General features: G+C 47.2%; 1 protein-coding gene and 1 long non-coding RNA gene across 4 annotated transcripts in view; one reads left to right on the forward strand and one right to left on the reverse strand.

The window, feature by feature from the left end:
* The window catches only part of CACNA1E (calcium voltage-gated channel subunit alpha1 E), a 337992-nt gene extending 325075 nt beyond the window's left edge, over positions 1 to 12917 (forward strand). For 2 of the 3 annotated variants that reach the window (XM_015475247.3, XM_024976061.2), the window contains 3 exons: positions 924 to 1104; positions 2209 to 2399; positions 4194 to 12917. In XM_015475247.3, the coding sequence (XP_015330733.1) occupies positions 924 to 1104; positions 2209 to 2399; positions 4194 to 4724 (903 nt within the window). In that variant the 3' untranslated portion in view covers positions 4725 to 12917. The remainder of the gene's footprint in view (positions 1 to 923; positions 1105 to 2208; positions 2400 to 4193) is intronic. The other variant, NM_001191123.3, reaches the window with a different exon arrangement.
* Positions 1075 to 9042, reverse strand: LOC132342489 (uncharacterized). The gene is made up of 7 exons (XR_009490898.1): positions 8956 to 9042; positions 8672 to 8785; positions 5924 to 6068; positions 4535 to 4691; positions 3470 to 3528; positions 2040 to 2425; positions 1075 to 1162 (listed from the first exon to the last, which is right to left on the reverse strand). It is a non-coding gene; the product is annotated as an uncharacterized lncRNA (long non-coding RNA).
* Positions 12918 to 18079: the final 5162 nt, after the last annotated feature.

The raw sequence follows: 18079 nt of genomic DNA on the forward strand, positions 1-18079 counted from the left end.
CCTCTCTAAGAGCTGGATCATGGGCCTTCTCTGTGGACCATGCTCCTCCACACTGTGTTTCCAATGACAGTCTAGCCACAACAGGCCAGCCAGCAAAAGGGCGGGGCCTCTGGATGGGCTCCACATCCTCACGACTCCACTGGCTAGGCAAGAAGTACTCTCCAGGATGTTCCCCATGGGTTTTTCCTTCCTTTTCTCTGTTCCTGGCTCTTCTAGCACATATGCAGTTACTTACACACAGCTCTGTGTCAGGACTGTCTGTCCTAACCAGCACAGACCACACCTCATTCCTTTGTCTGTTTTCCTGGCTTCTTTTTTTCTGTCTGTCTGTCTTACATCAAAGTTTTGACAGCGACAAGAAATTTTTGTGGATCTGTTTTAATATCTGTGGCAAATCAGACTGCCCGAGTTTAATGTGGAGCTGGGGTGGGACTGATGGAGAGAGCAATGCATTCTCAGGAGCCTTGCGGTATCTATTCAGTTACCAGCTCTCCTAAGCTCTAGTACTGTAGGGCAGCACCTTCTCTGAGGAGGGCAAGATACAAAAAGGCAAAGCCATGCCTCTTGCATCGTGGAGACTTTCTGACAGTAGCCCTCACTTATTTCAAAGCAGCTCAAGGTTCACGGCAGGTCCTGGCTGGGTCCCTGGGGTAGATGGCTCTGGGCAGCTTGCAGAGGACGCTTAGCTCCCTGCTCCCCTGAGCATGACAAGGAGCCCTGCAACAGCCTGGTGACCATGCTAACGTAAAGATGCTTTCTGGAACAGCCTCCTCCAGCATAAGCTCTGAACAAGAGGGGGTCGTGGGAGGTGACAGTTGGCAATCTTCAACCCTCTCAGTCTTCTATCTTCTTTACTTTTAGACTATTTCAGTAATTAATCCATACCTTGTGTTCCTGGGCGGGGCGGGGGCTCATGTTTCCAGGTGGTGACAGACCCCAGCTCCATGAGACGTTCATTTTCCACCATTCGCGATAAGCGTTCAAATTCCTCGTGGCTGGAGGAATTCTCCATGGAGCGAAGCAGCGAAAACACCTACAAGTCCCGGCGCCGGAGTTACCACTCCTCCCTGAGGCTGTCAGCCCACCGTCTGAACTCGGACTCAGGTGAGAAGGTCTTCACTCTGCGGTACTCCTGCTCTCGAAGGGCTGCTCCTGATGAGGACTGAAAAATCATGGCAACAGAATCCAGACAAAAGACAGGGTTATAGGAGTGAAGGAAGAATGCTTCTTAATCAAAAGGGTTCCCTATCTGACTCACATCATGAAACACAGCAACAAAACTCTCCCTAGTCATCACAAAGGCTAATGAGATTTCTTTCTGCCAGACCAGGCTATAGAAATCATGAAAGTGGAGGTTTCTCAAGGGGCTTCTACAAACCACTCCTCTGCCTTAGGTATGTATTAGAGACCCCCTGGCAGGCTCTGGGTTTCACCCACCAACTCCATTTCAACCCGGACAATGCTACCTGGAATCGGTTTATGTATTTGAGTTTTGTGTCTTAAGGGAAGGGGTCATATTGATAAAAACAGAAAATCACTAGTTTGGTTCAAGCTGTTCTTCAGCCATATAGCTATTCAAGCTGTTTCTTCATTTTACTAAACGAAGAAAGAAAGATAAAAAACCAATGACCTGCGCCATATCACGGGGCAGGTAAGTGGCAGAAAAGGAGCGTGTATGCTCAGTCCCTCTTTTCGACCCCATGGACTGTAACCTGCCAGACTCTTCTGTCCATAGTATTTCTCAGGCAAGAATACTGGAGGGGGTTGCCATTTTCTCCTCCCGGAGATCTTCCTGAGTAGAAGTGAAATCCTTTGACTTCAGTCTCAGGACATTATAGTAACTATCCATTATTTCATTCATAGCAGCTTCTTAATTCCCTTCCCCTAATGCCATTTTCCCCCTAAAAAGTTTAGAGGATTCTTGGGCCACACTGCTGGCAAAGATTCTACCTTAATTATATCTAGCACAAACAGAAGCAGAAGAGAACAGTTGCATCCTTGGATTTGTAAGTCTTTCCAGTGACAACTTGCATACTTACCTTTTCACAAAGTTAATTTTCCAGCCTTTCTCTTCTGCCTCCCTTTCAGATCACCTGTTGACATGCCTGCAGAAGTCAGGGTCCTTGAGAGGCTTGGTCTCAGGCTGTAAGAGTTGTTCAGCAGCCAGGATGGCAGAGTTATGATTCACTGCTTTTTCATCTCTCATAGGCCACAAGTCCGACACCCACCGCTCAGGGGGCAGAGAGCGGGGACGATCGAAAGAGCGAAAGCATCTTCTCTCTCCTGACGTCTCCCGCTGCAACTCCGAGGAGCGAGGGACCCAGGCCGACTGGGAGTCCCCAGAGCGCCATCAGTCCCGGTCTCCCAGTGAAGGCAGGTCACAGACCCCCAACAGACAGGTGAGCATGGAGAGGAAGCCAAGCCTCTGCAGGAAGACAGGGAAGGGCAGGCTTTTAACACTGGATGCAAAATGTGTGCATCCAGCACTCACACAGACCTCGCCTTCACAGGAAACGATATCCATTGTGCACAGAAGTTAGCTACTTAATGCTTATGTATTCAGAAATGATATAAATTCACAGAAAATCAGAGAGTACCCCAAGAAAGACAGTGGTGTCTAGGGGTCAGTCTGACTGGGTCCTCAGAAATCAAAGTCACAACAAGTAAGTTCATAAATATCTCAGGCAGATTTCAGAGGAAAGGAACATTTTTTAAGGCAAAAAAAATGTCTTTGGCTAATTGCATGATTCTTAGTATTGGTTGGAACGGTGATTCCTCTCTCAACACAGGATACAAAAGATCAATCCAATTTCACTTATCTAGCTTCCAGCTATCCCAAGAGGAAGACCATCTCTCCTTCTGCCCTGTTACTGAAACAAAGCCCAGTCTTAAGAAATAGCTACTGGAGCTGTGTGAAAACATTCCCTGGCCCTGTTTTCCTCCTCACCGCCATCCCTGGCTCCCTGCCTTACCCCACTCCAAGGCTGTCAGAGGCCAGATGGCAGACCCACTCAGTGGCAATGGGGAAGAGGAAGGGCTTCCATAGACAGCTTTTAGAGGCTGTTGAGAAGGGTACTTCTAGAGCAGTGCTGGTGAGTTTCAGTGCAGAATGGAATCACCTGGGCTTGTTATAACTGCACATTCCTGAGCCCTTCTGCTTCACCAGTGACACTCACCAAAAAGGAGAACCCAGAAATCTGCACTTGGAACGACCCAAGAATCTCCCAGAAGATCTCGAGCAGATGGTTCCTAGGTCACACACACCTTGAGAAATGCCTCCCTGGAGGTCTGTTTACCATCTCAGGGACCTTGGGGACTAGGTGAGTAGGTCAAGTCAGGCCTGAACCAGCAGATGAGTAGCTGGGTGTACAAGCCAAGCTAACATCAGCACACCAATGAAAACACAGATGCAGAAGGAGATGAGGGAAGGTATTTGCCATGTCCTGAGACCCAATTCCCAAGAACTTACCCCAGACAGAGCAACTCTAGGGCACTCATTCACCTTCCATGGAGTTGTCTTTCCTAAAACTGCAAGATTTTCTTTTAGTGTGCCACGTGATAGAGCTTTCTGAATCTTTGCTACTCAATGTTTTTATTCCATGGAACAAACATCTGAGAGCTTGTTATTAGTAGAAATGAAGGAGCTCAGGCCCCAGCCAGACCTTCTGATGCCAGAGAGGCACATGTGCTTATTGCTCAGTTGTGTCTCTTTGCGACCCCATGGACTATAGCCCGCCAGGCTCCTCTATCCATGGGATTCTCCAGGCAAGAATACTGGAGTGGGTTGCCATTTCCTCCTCCAGGGGATCTTCCGAACCCAGGGATTGAACCTGTGTCTCCTTCATTGCAGGCAGATTCTTTACCCGCTGAGCCATTAGGGAAGCACAGAGATGTGTAAGCATAATGAAAGTTGACGTGCCCAGTAGTACTGGCTCCTCAGTCTCCTTTCATCTCTGCATCCCTGAGTGGCTGTGACTGGTATTGCATTGGCCAAAAAGTTCGTTCAGGCGTTCTGTTACATGGTACTGAAAACCCTGGACGACCTTCTTGGCCAACCCAATGACGGGGCAGGGCGGGGGGGTGGAGGGGGATTCCAGTGGCTCTTGGTAGGAGGGGTTAGAGAGCTTAACCAGGTGTCAAGTAGGGAGGATGCCAAACCCAGGCTAACATGCCATGTGTCTCCTGCCACACAGGGCACGGGGTCCCTGAGTGAGAGCTCCATCCCCTCTGTCTCCGACTCCAGCACCCCACGACGAAGTCGGCGGCAGCTCCCCCCAGTCCCTCCCAAGCCTCGGCCCCTCCTTTCCTACAGCTCTCTGATCAGACACGCTGGGAGCATCTCCCCACCAGCTGATGGGAGCGAGGGTGGCTCCCCACTGACCTCCCAAGCTCTGGAGAGCAACGACGCCGGCCTGCCCGAGTCTTCCAACCCCCGGCAGGGCCACCCCTCCCCACAGCGCTACATCTCCGAGCCCTACCTGGCCCTGCACGAAGACTCCCACGCCTCGGACTGCGGCGAGGAGGAGACGCTCACCTTTGAAGCAGCCGTGGCCACCAGCCTGGGCCGGTCCAACACCATCGGCTCGGCCCCGCCCCTGCGGCACAGCTGGCAGATGCCCAATGGGCACTATCGGCGGCGGAGGCGCGGGGGGCCTGGACCGGGCACGACGTGCGGAGCCGTCAGCGACCTCCTGAGTGACACGGAAGAAGACGACAAATGCTAGAGGCTGCTCCCCCCTCCGATGCATGCTCTTCTCTCAAACGGAGAAAAACCAAGACCCGAATTGGGAAGCCAGTGCGGCCCGGGGGGGAGGAGGAGGGAGGAAGGAGCTGGAAGGACACCGCGCAGTTATCAGAGGAGAGGAGGGGAAGGACAGAAGGCAAACCACTCAAACCCACCAAATCGCTCTATTTCCCTTTGCAAGATGGGCACTGCCATAGTTCTGCCTCTTTGCTGGGGAAAGAAAACACAAGAACGACGGAGGGTTGTTCCCAGGGGAGAAGGGACACGGGATGGCTTTGCCTCCCCTTGCCCCCTTCCCAGTTTTATGCAGCCGTTGGGGGGAAATCGAGCCGGCCTGTGTCTGTGCCCATTGCCCCAGGAAGCCTGGGAGACATTCTGGCTCTTCCCTGGGGGAGTCGTGGAGACCCCGGGAGAGGAATCGCCTCCCTCACCAGCTCCTCCTCCTCAGCCAGCACCACGGCCACCAGGGCCACCGCGACAGCATCTCACGCGTTTCCCTGTGGCTTGCTTCCCTGCAAGGAGCACAGGCCGAGTTCAGGAGCATCGGATGTCAAGGGCGGGAGGCAGAGAGGGAGGAGAGCAGCAAAGGGGAAGGGGTCGGGGTGCCGTGGTGGCAGCAGCAAGGGCTGGTCTGAATGAGCCAAGCCATAGTCTGGCAGCCCTCACTGTAGAGGCAGGGGCGGAGACGCGGAGAGCTGGGGTGCTGGTCGCTACAGTCCTGTCTGAGCCTGTCACCCGCTCAGGAGGTGCTGTGTTCATTAGGATAGGCTAACAGGCCCTCCTAGTCCAGGGAGGTGCCTGAGGCGCTCTGGTGAGGGTGATATTCTCAGAGTATGTAACAATCGGTGTGGCCAGGACACCAGATGATAACAGAGTTCAGCCTTAGTGCTGGTGCCCCATGCCACAACAGGCTTCAGCCTGGGAGATGCCAGGCACAGGGGAGCCCTGTGGCAGGGGCACTTCAGGGATTCAGCAAGGATCAGTTTTCCAACCAGTATGGAGGTATTTTGGTATGTGGAGCGGGGCGGCACTGTCTCGCACATACTGGCTGAGTGTCAGCCCAGACTTTGGTCCATGAGCAGGCCCATTGCCGTGCCAAGGCCAGTGAACCCAGTGCCAGGGGCCTGGCCACCCCCCAAGAGGGCCACACACACCTATACAAGGTGGGCTACACCTCACCTGCTAGGGGCTTCCGTAGAGATGAGAAAGGCCGAAACCAGAGACGCTTCGATGAATCTGAGTTTACCGAGGCGTTCCTGTGAGGGAGGGACCCTCGGACGGGCAGCTTCTGCAGCTGGTGTGTGATTGAGGATCAGTCAGGATTCTTTAAGGTGATGAGAAAATATACCTCAGCTTAGACCTGGGCTGCTGCTTCTAGCAAAGCAGGCTCCGGTGGGGCCTCAGAATACAAAGTGATATGCGTGGAGCCCCAGTGGCCCTGAATACTCCCCTGGGTGTGACCCCTTCCCGGAGTAGGAGCTCAGCAGAAGACAACCTCAGGACCTTGTTCCTAACCCCCCAAACTCAGAAGCATTGAGAAAGAGAGTCCTTTCTAGGCCGATCAGTGCTCCTTTCACTGTATCAATTATCCATTCGGGGACCATCCCTTTACACCCCTCTCCAGTTCCCCAGCACCATCACCATTAGGTGGAAGGATTTCCTGGAGGCGGGTTACTAGGCAGGGCCCTCCTCCCCCAGCCAGGAGTGGATGGAGCCTGCCTTCTGGGGCTCTCCCTGGGGAGATTCAGAGGCTCCCTGGCTGAGATTATAGCAGATAAATACTCGATCCTCCTCCAGCCCTGGCAGACTTCACCTCTTAGGTAGAGCAGTCAGTGGCTGTTATTTTTCTTATGAAATTGGGGCTTTTTTTTTTGCTTTGTTTTGTTGTTGAAATAGAAAGAAGGTATCATTGTATCAGCTCTGAAAAGCCAGATTCAACCCTGTGGCTGCAAAATCATTTGTAATGGCCCTGCCTTCTGCCCTAGACAGGGATGGCGCTTCCTGGCCACAGTCAGCCCACAACCAAAGTCGTCCCCCGCAGGAGACCAGTGAGGCAGACACATAGGCCGCCGGCTCTGAAGCACTGTTTCCCCTTTCCTCTCCGGCTCAGCACACCCGTGTGCCCCGGGGGTCACTGGGATCGGGACCCTGTAGCACCCAGACCCTAAGAGGCGGAGTTGTGACCTGAGACTCAAGACGTGGGGCCTTGTGCTGTCTTAAAGGTTTCCTCCGCTCAGTGTCATTTCCTGCCCAAGTGCTGCTATTATGGGCTGCTTTGCACAAAACTGCTTGCTTCCACCTTGGCAATGCAGCTTTCCCAGTTAGCCCGTCGCTCTGTGTTTTGAGAAAAGGCATTGAAATGACCCCTACGCCGTGGTGACAGGAGACATGGAGGCTGGCAAAATTACCAGAAGTGGGATTTGCCTGCACACGACATTACAGACACTCAGTGTGCTGTGCCGGGAAGCCTTCCTGGACACCTGAACTCCTTCAACTCACATCCACAAGAGCACCTGGTCCCAGAGAGGGGGTATCACGCACCATAGATGCAGGTCCCTGGCCAGCCCCCTGGGCTTTTTTTTTTTTTTTAAAGTACACATGAACTTACCAACTCATCTCTTATTCCACTTCCCCTGACCGAGAAATCAGGTTCCTTATCCTTTAGCCTGCATTTGCCCTTCTATTAAGACCAGAAAATAAAAGGCAATTTTCTGTTAAGTCACGGAACACATTAGCATAATCTTATAATGGTTTCCTTCCACCTCTAAATAAATATGAACCCAAACCTTGCCTGTCACAGCCAACCAGGAGATCCATTCCTTGGTAGCAGATTCTGCCTCTTTCCCTTGGGAAGAGGCCCCCTTTGAATCGCAAAACCTCTGCTTCTCTTTGCATTAAAAAGTATGGCAGCATCTTGAAAAATTCCAGGTGGACCACCACCTTGCTTGAGGCACACAGCATGATCAAGCTTAGCACTGTAGGTCCCCTCAGAAGAGTCTCCGGCTACGTGTCCAGTTTCCTTTGCTAATATGAGTCTTCAGGATCCCCTCAAAATAAGAAGGGAGGTGATGGGGAAAAGAAGGCGGGGGGGGGGGAGGAAAGAGAAGGAAAAGAAACCAAGGCAGAGAGAGATTCTAACTAGCTTGGTATATAGATACTCCTCTCTTCACTTAAGGCTCCAGACAGACTTCTGGTGGGAAATTCTTCTCTCTTTATAGATATACTTGTCCCTCTGCCAGTCTCAGTCACTGAGGGGGCCAAGTGCCAGCAGACCTTCAGACAAGGGGGTAGAGCTCTAGGCCAAGGTGCGCTGTGAGCTGGGGTCAGGATAGAATCACCTACACTGTGAAGGGACGGTACCCTTGAGGGTCCCCCACGCTCAATGTAAACCGTGAAACAGCTGCCCAATGTGGGGCTGTGTCCTCTTCTAGCTGAGGAATCTGTTTCTATTCTGGGGTTTGCTTCTCCCCATTCAGCGTTCCTATGAGGTTCCGAGATCCCTGATACCACCAGTTCTCTGAAGCTGAACTCCAGATCTTCTGGTTTTGCCTTCCCTTGACACAGGGATCACAAGAAGACCCCATGTTCCACCACCTGGCCGGCACGCATCCTCCATACCCATCCTCTTTAGCACGGGCTTTGTGATGAGCCTGGATGCCCTCCCAGCAGAGCCCTCATCTTGCCACATATTAGCAGTGACACAGCTCCTGAGAAGGTTTTGTGTTCATGTCAGACTCTTTGTGACCCCATGAACTGTAGCCCACCAGGATCCTCTGTCCACGGAATTCTCTAAGCAGGAAAACTGGAGTGGGTAGCCATTCCCTTCTCCAGGGGATCATGTTAAGTCCACCCAGTCCAAGCTTATCTGCTGTGCTCTCTGCCCTTTCGGGCATGCCTGAATCTCATGAAATACAGTCAGGGACTCACCTGGTGATTATTCATGAGATGATCAGAAACAGTATAAGCTGTAGAACTGCTGCTGGTGTGTATAAAATGTCCACATACTCGATGAACGCCCATTGCAGGAAAATGAGGTCTCTCCTGGAATAACGAAACAAAATTGAATAATCTGATGTTTTAAGAAAGTTTGCAATTTTTTTCTTAACTCCATCCTTATTTCTAAAGCCTGCTCTGGATGTCTCATTTTTGGACAGACTATTTCTTTAGTGGGTCATGCCAGGGATAAATTGAGAAATTCTTTAATTTCTTACCTCATCTTTTAAGGTTGTATTGGAAAAGGGCATATGTATCACAGGAGGGGAGCAGAAAGTCACCTATTTTGCAGGGATTTTATGAGACCTGAAGATTAAGGAACTTTCGCTGCTATTCGTACCAGTTTCATGTCTGTTAATGTTTTGTGATCCTCAAAGGCCCAATGCCAGTGTATGCAAAAAATCAGGGTGAGGAGAGACATGTCCATGCTTTGGGGTAGATTGTTCTTCACTTGCTTTTCATCTATCCTGTTCATATTTCTCTCCTGAATTCCAGAACACCGAGCACTGTTCTGGAGTTTCAGAAGGGGACTTTATGCTGTCAGAAAGGAGGATGACGTGGGCCCCCTGCAAGTGGACAGTCAGGGCATGATGGTTTAACTCCAGCCACCCAGAAGGAGTCAGGTCCAGATTTGGATAACTGTATATCCACACTAGAGGCTCTTATTTTAACAAAAGCCAAATGAGATTAACTCAGGAGCTATGACCCATCCTTTCCACGAGGTGATCAGAGGAGATCCTACATGAATAAACACTGCCCCTGTCAGCCGTGTGGACATTTTGATTTTTGTTTTTTCCTCTCTGAACCACCCAGTACATCGTAGCCAGGTCTAATAACCCTACAGAGCAGCAGCCAATGGTTCTCTGCTGACTCCAGGGGTGGGCTCACCTCCAGCCTGCCACGGTGATTGTCAGCTGCCCTGTGCTGCAGTTCACCCGCTCAGAGAACACAGACATACCACTCGTGGGGCAGGGGGACAAAAGACTAGGAAAAGACAGAAGCATCCTTGGTATCCGATGGCCGTCTTTTTCTTCTCTTGAGTCCGTTCTGCTTTGAGCCTCTGAAGCTTATGCATCTTAGATCACTCCAAGCCAAAGAGAACAGATTCATAGATTCTCCCATCCTACCCAAGGGCCTGGAACGCTGCCCTTAAAATTCACACCAGTTAAGCAGCAGGAATGGAACTCAGATTAAAGTCTCATCACGTTGCTGGAGTGTCCCCAAACTGCCTATTTTTATAGTCTTGTTTCCTTCTATTCCCTCCCCACCCCATGCCAAAAACATGGCTAGTATCTTGACCTTCTAAATGCAAGAAGGGATTTTATAATAAGCTGTGTTATTATGTAAATTACTGAGTTTGAATTCTTATTTCTGGGGGTTTGAAAGAGTTGAGTAGATCAGGTAAAAAGAGAAAAGGGAATTTGTGTTTATTTTAATTTGGATTTTGGTTTGGTTTGGCTAGTTGCATTTTTTGGTACAAGACCTACTCTAGAACAGCAGGGAGGGATAAGTACGTGCTCTGCAGTGTTTCTAAATTAACTTCTCTTTAGGAATTAATTTCTGTCCAGTTTAATGATGTGATACTTAAGTCAAAAATCTGAGGTTACACAGTACCAAATCTAGCTTCTCTCTCTGGGTTCCTTTTTATCTTCTTTTTCCAAGTCAGCTTTTGTCTCTTGTTTCTTTTCCTTTTAGGGACTTAATATGTCATCTAGAATACTGAAGAACTATGAAAACATAGGGGAAGCCCAGGAAATAATAAAATGGATGTGGGATTTTTATAGGACATCTTTAATAATTACAAAACTTATGTCTTTATGAAAAGATTAAAAAAAAACTTTTAAGGGCATAGTAATTTGGGAAATGAAAATTATTGGGAGTCAAAAATAATAAATGCTACCCCAGCCTTCTGTAGTAACTTATGCCTTCAGCATAAGTTTTCCCTTATTGGGAAAATTAAAGTACTAATGCTTGGCTAGTTCGTGGATGTGTTAAGTGTTTGGAAGTAAGTTAATAACTCAGCATTTTAATAAAGCACTTATTCTCTACAAATCACTTTAGAAAAGTCTTCACTCCCTATATTCCATTTAGTCTTGGCATTGCTCTAAGCATTTATTTTTAAAGAAACTTTATGTTTAGTGAAACCTGAATCCAGGATTTGCTTTAATTTCACCCTCTATTTTTTCCCATCTTCCCCTTCCTCCTTTTTTTAGCTTTCTAATGACAACAGAAATCCAGACTTTCTGTTTTTAATCCAGGAAGGCAGCTGAGTGTTCATGCTCAGAGCTTCCCAGTGCCATCTTTGTGGACACTGAGCCAGTCTTAGGTCAGATGCTCACAACACGTAGGATCCTCCTGAGACACATTCTCCTACTCAGCACTGGAAATCTGGAAGGAGCTTTCTGTGTGTGTGTGTGTGTGTGTGTGTGTGTGTGTGTGTGTGTGTGTGTGTGTTCTGCCAGTTTGTCAGAGATAAGAATGGATTATTCTCTGTGTTCTGGACCAGATTCTAGAATGTTTCTAGAATGTATACCAGGCAGTACCACTTCCTTCTTGGTTCACTCAGAGGAAGACCCCCCAACCTGCAAGGGGACTAAGTCAAAGCTACCAAATTCAACTTTGACCTTCTCTGGTGACTCAGTTTTCTTTCCAATACTCTAATTTCTTCTAGCGATGGCCTGCATCACACCAAGAACCGCCACTCAAAGCAAGCCTATTAGATACCTTGATAAGGGATGAGCAGGAAAAAACACACTCCAAAACTTCAAAGTGCCATTAATCAACTTTTAAAAATAAAGGTAACAGGAAATGAGGGCTAAACAATGTAACCTAACTGCCAACTAAAGTCTACAGTAGTCTGGTCTTAGTTACATTTGATACGGAGCTATATAGTGTTAAGCAGATTCCAACAGATTTATTAAAAACATAGGTATTGTATTTTAATGGCTACCAATGGAGATATATACTTAGCCTGCAGGCCAAACATCAATCAGTGTTTTTCTATCCTGGGGTTTTGTCACCAAGCCAAAATTTATACAAAGCCACCCTAAGTGCTGTTGATTGCAGAGGAACCTCCCTCTTGGTGACATTAGAGAGCTGTCCAGCCAGCTCCACTCAAACTGAGTCCATGATTTAGAACTCACACATAAAAACAAACAGAGGAGAAAAATCTAAAAAAGTTAGTATGTGGAGCATCTCATAGCTGGGACGAGTTGGGTAGAGGTGAGAAAAACAAACTCTAGAACAAAGACAAGGTTAAGGTGGGAAATACCAGCTGGCCCCAGAAAGAGGAAGGCATGTGACCTGGGATCCTCATTTTTGCCAGATCACGGACCAGCTTGTTAGCATGGTACTAGAGACAGCCTCTTTCCACTCTACGTGGTGGATTTAAAGGCCTCAGAGGATTCATAGAGCCCTGAAAAAAATGTTCCAGACTTGGGAGATGGAGAGAAGGGAGGTTCTTGCTTTCAAGCAGCCTGAAGACAACCTCAGTGACTTTAGCTGCTCTTTGATAAAGTAGTGCCAACAGTGGACAGATTTTGTTGACCTTCCGTGTGGCACAAGTGTTGTGGGAGGGGAGAGGGAGGAGGGGAGGGTAAAGGGAAGAGGGGCGGAGAGTGGCACAGGAGAGGAGTTTCATCATGAATAAATGTCAGACTCCACATGGCACTCTGCTAGTAGCCTCGGAGGATTACATTGCAAGGAAATGGACAACAGGGTGTCCAGGTCATACCCTCTGTCCTTTGGGATCCAAGGTCAGGACATTCCACCCCTTGGTTTGCTCTTACAGGATGCGCACTTCAGATAGGATCGAACGGGAAACTGGGTGCTCTGCCTTAGGCTGTTAAAACGCTGCCACCTGTGTTAGAAAACACGTGCGAGTCAAGGCACTCCAGATGCTTCCTTACGGGCAGCATCCACTGCGGTGTGGCGTGCCAGCCTGATGCCCCTTCAGTGACGTGCGTGACTGGCAGCCAGTGCTGGCCCGCCCACAGTATCGGTGCATCTCACCCAAAGCCAGAGTTCAGCACTGCATGTTGACCAGGTGGATATCCTGTAACATAGATGCTCGTTTGGATCCAAAAGGAAAACCATTAAAAATTAAAGAAAGACAAACAACTTTCATGTTTCTTTGGGGGGGTGTGGTCCAAGAAAATAAATAAAACCTTGTTGTAAAGAATTCATCAGCCTGATTTCCTTCTCTCATTCAATGTGTTTCTTTGAAAGTGAAGTCGCTCAGTCGTCTCTGACTCCTTGCGACCCCATGGACTGTAACCTACCAGGATCCTCTGTCCATGGGATTTTCCAGGCAAGAGTACTAGAGAGGGTTGCCATTTCCTTCTCCAGGGGATCTTCCCGACCCAGGGATAGAACTAGGGTCTCCCACATTGCAGGCAGACACTTTACCGTCTGAGCCACCAGAGAAACCATGTGTTTTCTTTGCTCCCACTCAAAAAGGAGATCATGGGAGTGAAACTTTGCTCTCAGGGATGCTCAGTAGGAAAGGGGGGATGGGAGTGGCAACAGCTTCCAGATGTGGATGTCTGCTCAACGCATCTGGTTATGAGGAATTCCAGGATTTCCCAAAGTTCCAGGACATCCTGTCCTAGAAGATTTTCTTGTATTATAAATGTTCGTCTTAGAGGAAATAAAAAATAAATACCCAGACAAACTAGTTCCCTGAAGCTGAAAAAGTTGGGCAGATTTTTCTGATCAGAAAAATACCATTTCTGGGGGAAGAATTTTAAAACAGGCAGAGGGCTTCTCTGGTGGCTCAGTGGTAAAGAGTTTACCTGCCAGTGCAGGAGACACAGGTTTGATCCCTGGTCCAGGAAGATCCCAAATGCCCATGGGGGTAACTAAGCCCATGCACCACAACTATTGAGTCTGTGTTCTAGAACCTGGGTACCACAACTACTGAGCCCATATGCCATGACTACAGAAGCCTGAACGCTCTAGAGCCTGTGCGTCACAAGAGAAGCCACTGCACAGGGCGAGTGGTGTAATGAATAACGCATCCAACTACAGATCAGAAGAGAAGCCACTGCAGTGAGAAGCCCACGTGCCACAACTAGAGAGAGTAGCCCTGCTCACCGCAACTAGAGAAATGCCTGTGCAACAATGAAGACCCAACACAGCCAAATAAATATATATATATATATACACATACATATAATACACACACGCACACTCTTATCTAAAAGAAGGCAGAGAATCTCTTTATGGAACACAGGGCTTCATGAATAAAACTATAATCAACTTGCCTCCCGAAAGGGAGGGAAGATGATGGGATACCAACTCCCTTCCAAGTTCAAGAGGGAGCAGACTCCCCAAGATTTTCAGGAAATGCTGTGCATTCTTCCCTTCCACTCATATCATTCCTCATCTAACATCATGGCTCCTTTAATACAAAGAATCAGTCCCTGGGTTCAGTGATCCCTTTGAGTTTCCATGCTGAGAACAACTTTTTGTCTCATTCTCCGCATCATCATCTCTTACTCCTAGTATTGAGTTTAGTATTTTAATTGGAATAATTCTTTTATCAATTAAATAAAACCCAAAATTCTAGAGTAAGCCCCCCATTTTTGCAGTTCCATCAAAAATAAACTCTGAAGCCCTAAGAAACATAATTTTGTTAAGTGAGCATTATTGCATCACATTTTTGGATAGTTTCAACTGTGAGAAAACGGCCTAGGTCCTTGGAGGCTGGAGTGGAAACCTCTAAATTCTTGTCCAACTCAAATTTTGTGTGTTTTCCGGTCACAATGTCTTTCCCATGGTTTCTATCACTGTGGGAGCTGGGAAGAGTGAATGTCAGCCACAGTCTTCCTTACCCACATTCTTTATGGTATTACCAGTTGGTTTGTTCAGGCGAAGGGTGGTTTGCAAGGAATTTCCACAGCATTTGTTTGGTTCCCTTCTCATCTAGAGCTTAGGTCCATAGTATTTCACAGGGTAATGGCACTAGGGAACATATATAAACAAAGACAGACACTATTCTGAACTTCTCTCTGGTGCTTCTGTATTATGATTCTGAGCATCTCTTGGTTACCCTAACACATGATCTTTAACCTAAATTTTCTACAATATTAAAAACATGTCTTTACTTGTATACCAAGTTCCTTTGCTGATAAGCTAGGAAAACTCCCAAACCAAATACCAAGATGTCAGTTCCTTAAACACAAAATATTTGGATGAGTCACAGGTGTAGTAGCTCTAGAACACCTCAAGCATATGAAGCAACACAGAGAAAGAAGAGAGGCTGTAAAAGCAGGTACTGGAGTCAGACCCAACTGAGTTCAAACGTGCACCACCATTCATGACCTGTGGGTCCTTGAGCAAGCCACTTAACCTAACACTTTCTTCATCTTTAAAATGGAACAATAAGAACTTCCCCAGTGGTCCAGTGGTTAAGACTTCACCTTCCAATGCAGGGGGTGCGAGTTCAATCCCTGGCCAGGGAACTAGAATCCTACATGCCTTCTGTCCAAAAACCCAAAACATAAACCAGAAGCAATATTGTAACACATTTAATAAAGACTTTAAAAATGATCCACATCAAAAAAAAAATCTTAGAAAAATAAAATGGAAAAAATATAACAACTACCTCATAGGTGGTTGTATAGACCAGACTAGTTACTGCATATAAAGAGAATAGCCAGGACTTCCCAGGAAGTCTAGTCGTTAGGACACAGTGCTTCTAATAAAGGGGGTGTGTGGCCAATCCCTGGTCAGGGAACTAAGATCCCACACACCTTCGTGTCCACCCCTAGCCCCAAAAAGGAAAGAAAGAATAGCCAGGGCCTGCCCCATGATAGGCACTTGATAAAAGTCTGGGAACACTATCCCTGTCATCACTGTCACATAAAAGTACACTCCCCAGCTCCCCTAAACCCAAGAAACCTAACCCTTCAGTGTGTGTGTTAGTCGCTCAGTCGTGTCTGACTCTTTGAGACACCACGAACTGTAGCCCTCCAGGCTTCTCTGGCCATGGAATTCTCCAGGCCAGAATACTGGAGTGGGTTGCCATTTCCTTCTCCAGAGGATTTTCCCAACTGAGGGATCGAACCCTGGTCTCCTGCACAGCAGGCAGGTTCTTTATCGTTTGAGCTACAGGGAAGTCCTACAGAAGAGTATGCTGGGTGGGCATTCCCCTTCTGTCAGTGAAACACAGAGGACAATCTGATCCATAGCTTTCTAATGAGAAGGAAATAAATTAAACTTTAAAAAGTAAGCAAATCATTATTATATATTTTTAAATAATGCCTCCAGTTTTGTTTGAGAAACATGCCCTAATTTGCTTATTCTTCACTTCTATTTCCATTTTCATTTAATAACAAAATGGGAGAAACATTAGTGGGAGATAGTAATTGTAAAAGTAGCAATAAAGTAAATGGCAACATTAAAAATACTTCATACACATGAACGTAGCAATATTCAAGGCAATTGGAAATAAGAAGCAACTCAGGAATTAATGGTACATGTGTTAACAACTGAGTCCATCCAGGAAGGAGATTCTCATGCCTCAGGGCCTTGTTTCCAAATCTGTGGTCTGATGTTTTCAAACTGTGATGCTCTAGAAGATTATTGAGAGTCCCTTGGACAGCAAGGAGATCAAACCAATCTATCGTAAAGGAAATCAACCCTGAATATTCACTGGAAGGACTGATTCTGAAGCTGAAGCTCCAATACCTTGGCCACCTAATTAAAGAGCAAACTCACTGGAACAGACCCTGATTCTGGGAAAGGTTAAGACAGGAGAAGGGGCGACAGAGGACAAGATGGCTAAATGGGATCATCAACTCAATGGACATGAGTTTGAGCAACTCTGGGAGATAGTGAAGGACAGGGAAGCCTGGCATGCTGCAGTCCATGGGGTCGCAGAGTGTCAGACAGGACGTGGAGACTAAACAACTGCTTCTGCATGCCGGACCACATATGTACATAAAATACCTATAGCCTCAAGCTGCTGATATTTAAGTGATTCTGTAACATATGGAAATCATAGAACCAGAATGTTAACGGAGGAAGGAGCTTAGGTGTCAATTCTGGCCCAATCCAGTTCATACATGAGGGATGTAAGATTTAGAAAAACTCTAACAGGGTTTTTCCAGAGATTAAGGAGGTCTCCTGTGAATCTGGAAAACCACACGAGGCTCCAGCCACCCTAGCACAACTTTCAAAAAAGAAGAAAACAGCAGAGAAATACTGAGGAGGCCCTCTTGCTCACATGTCCAGAAGACTCCTTTGATAATCTAATGGAAGCTATGGACTATCTTCCTTGATAAAAGCACAAAATATCTGAGTCTTCACATCCCTCAATCCCATCCCAGAGCCTATTTCTAACTCCCCTGCAACAGTCCCAGGAGGTATTAGGGAAAGACCAAGCACAAAACAGAGCTACTTGCATCAAAGGAATTCAAAGGAAGAGCTGTGACATCAAACTATTTGGACCCAGAAATAAAGGATAGAATCCAGGCCCAGTTCCCAGGCATACTGGAAATACTGCTTTCCTCACCCTTAGAATCTGAGATCTGATGGCTTGACTTGGATGGGAGTACAGTGTGGGCTGGGAAAGTTTTGAGAGGGGGAAAGGGTGCCTTATGTAAACACAACTCAGTAAACACACTGACACAAAGCAAGAGATCTGGACCCAAATTCCAGTTATACATAGAATAATTCCTGCAGCCATGTTACTTGATGTGACACTGAAAGATGAACCCCCCTCCCAGGTCAGTAGGTGTCCAATATGCTACTGGAAAAGAGCAGAGAAATAGCTCCAGAAAGAATGAAGAGGCTGAGCCAAACCAGAAATGACACCCAGTTGTGGATGTGTCTGGTGGTGAAAGTAAAGTCTGATGACATAAAGAACAATATTGCATAGGAAACTGGAATATAGGTCCATGAATAAAAGTAAATTGGAAGCGGTCAAACAAGAGATGACAAGATTGAACATTGACATTTTAGGAATCAGTGAACTAAAATGGACAGGAATGGGCGAATTCAATTCAGATGACTATTATATCTATTACTATGGGCAAGAATCCCTTAGAAGAAATGGAATTTCTTCAACAGAAGAATCCAAAATGCAGTACTTGAGTGCAATCTGAAAAATGACAGAATGATCTCAGTTCATTTTCAAGGCAAACGATTCAACATCACAGTAATCCAAGTCTATGCCCCAACCACAAATGCCAGAGAAGATGAATGGTTATATGAAGACCTACAAGAACTTCTAGGACTAACACCAAAAAAAGATGTCCTTTTCATCACAGAGGACTGGAATGCAAAAGTAGGAAGTCAAGAGATACTTGGAGTAATAGGCAAATTTGGCCTTGGAGT

Source organism: Bos taurus, chromosome 16 (genome assembly GCF_002263795.3).
Source record: "Bos taurus isolate L1 Dominette 01449 registration number 42190680 breed Hereford chromosome 16, ARS-UCD2.0, whole genome shotgun sequence".
In the NCBI taxonomy this organism is placed as follows: Eukaryota; Metazoa; Chordata; class Mammalia; order Artiodactyla; family Bovidae; genus Bos; species Bos taurus.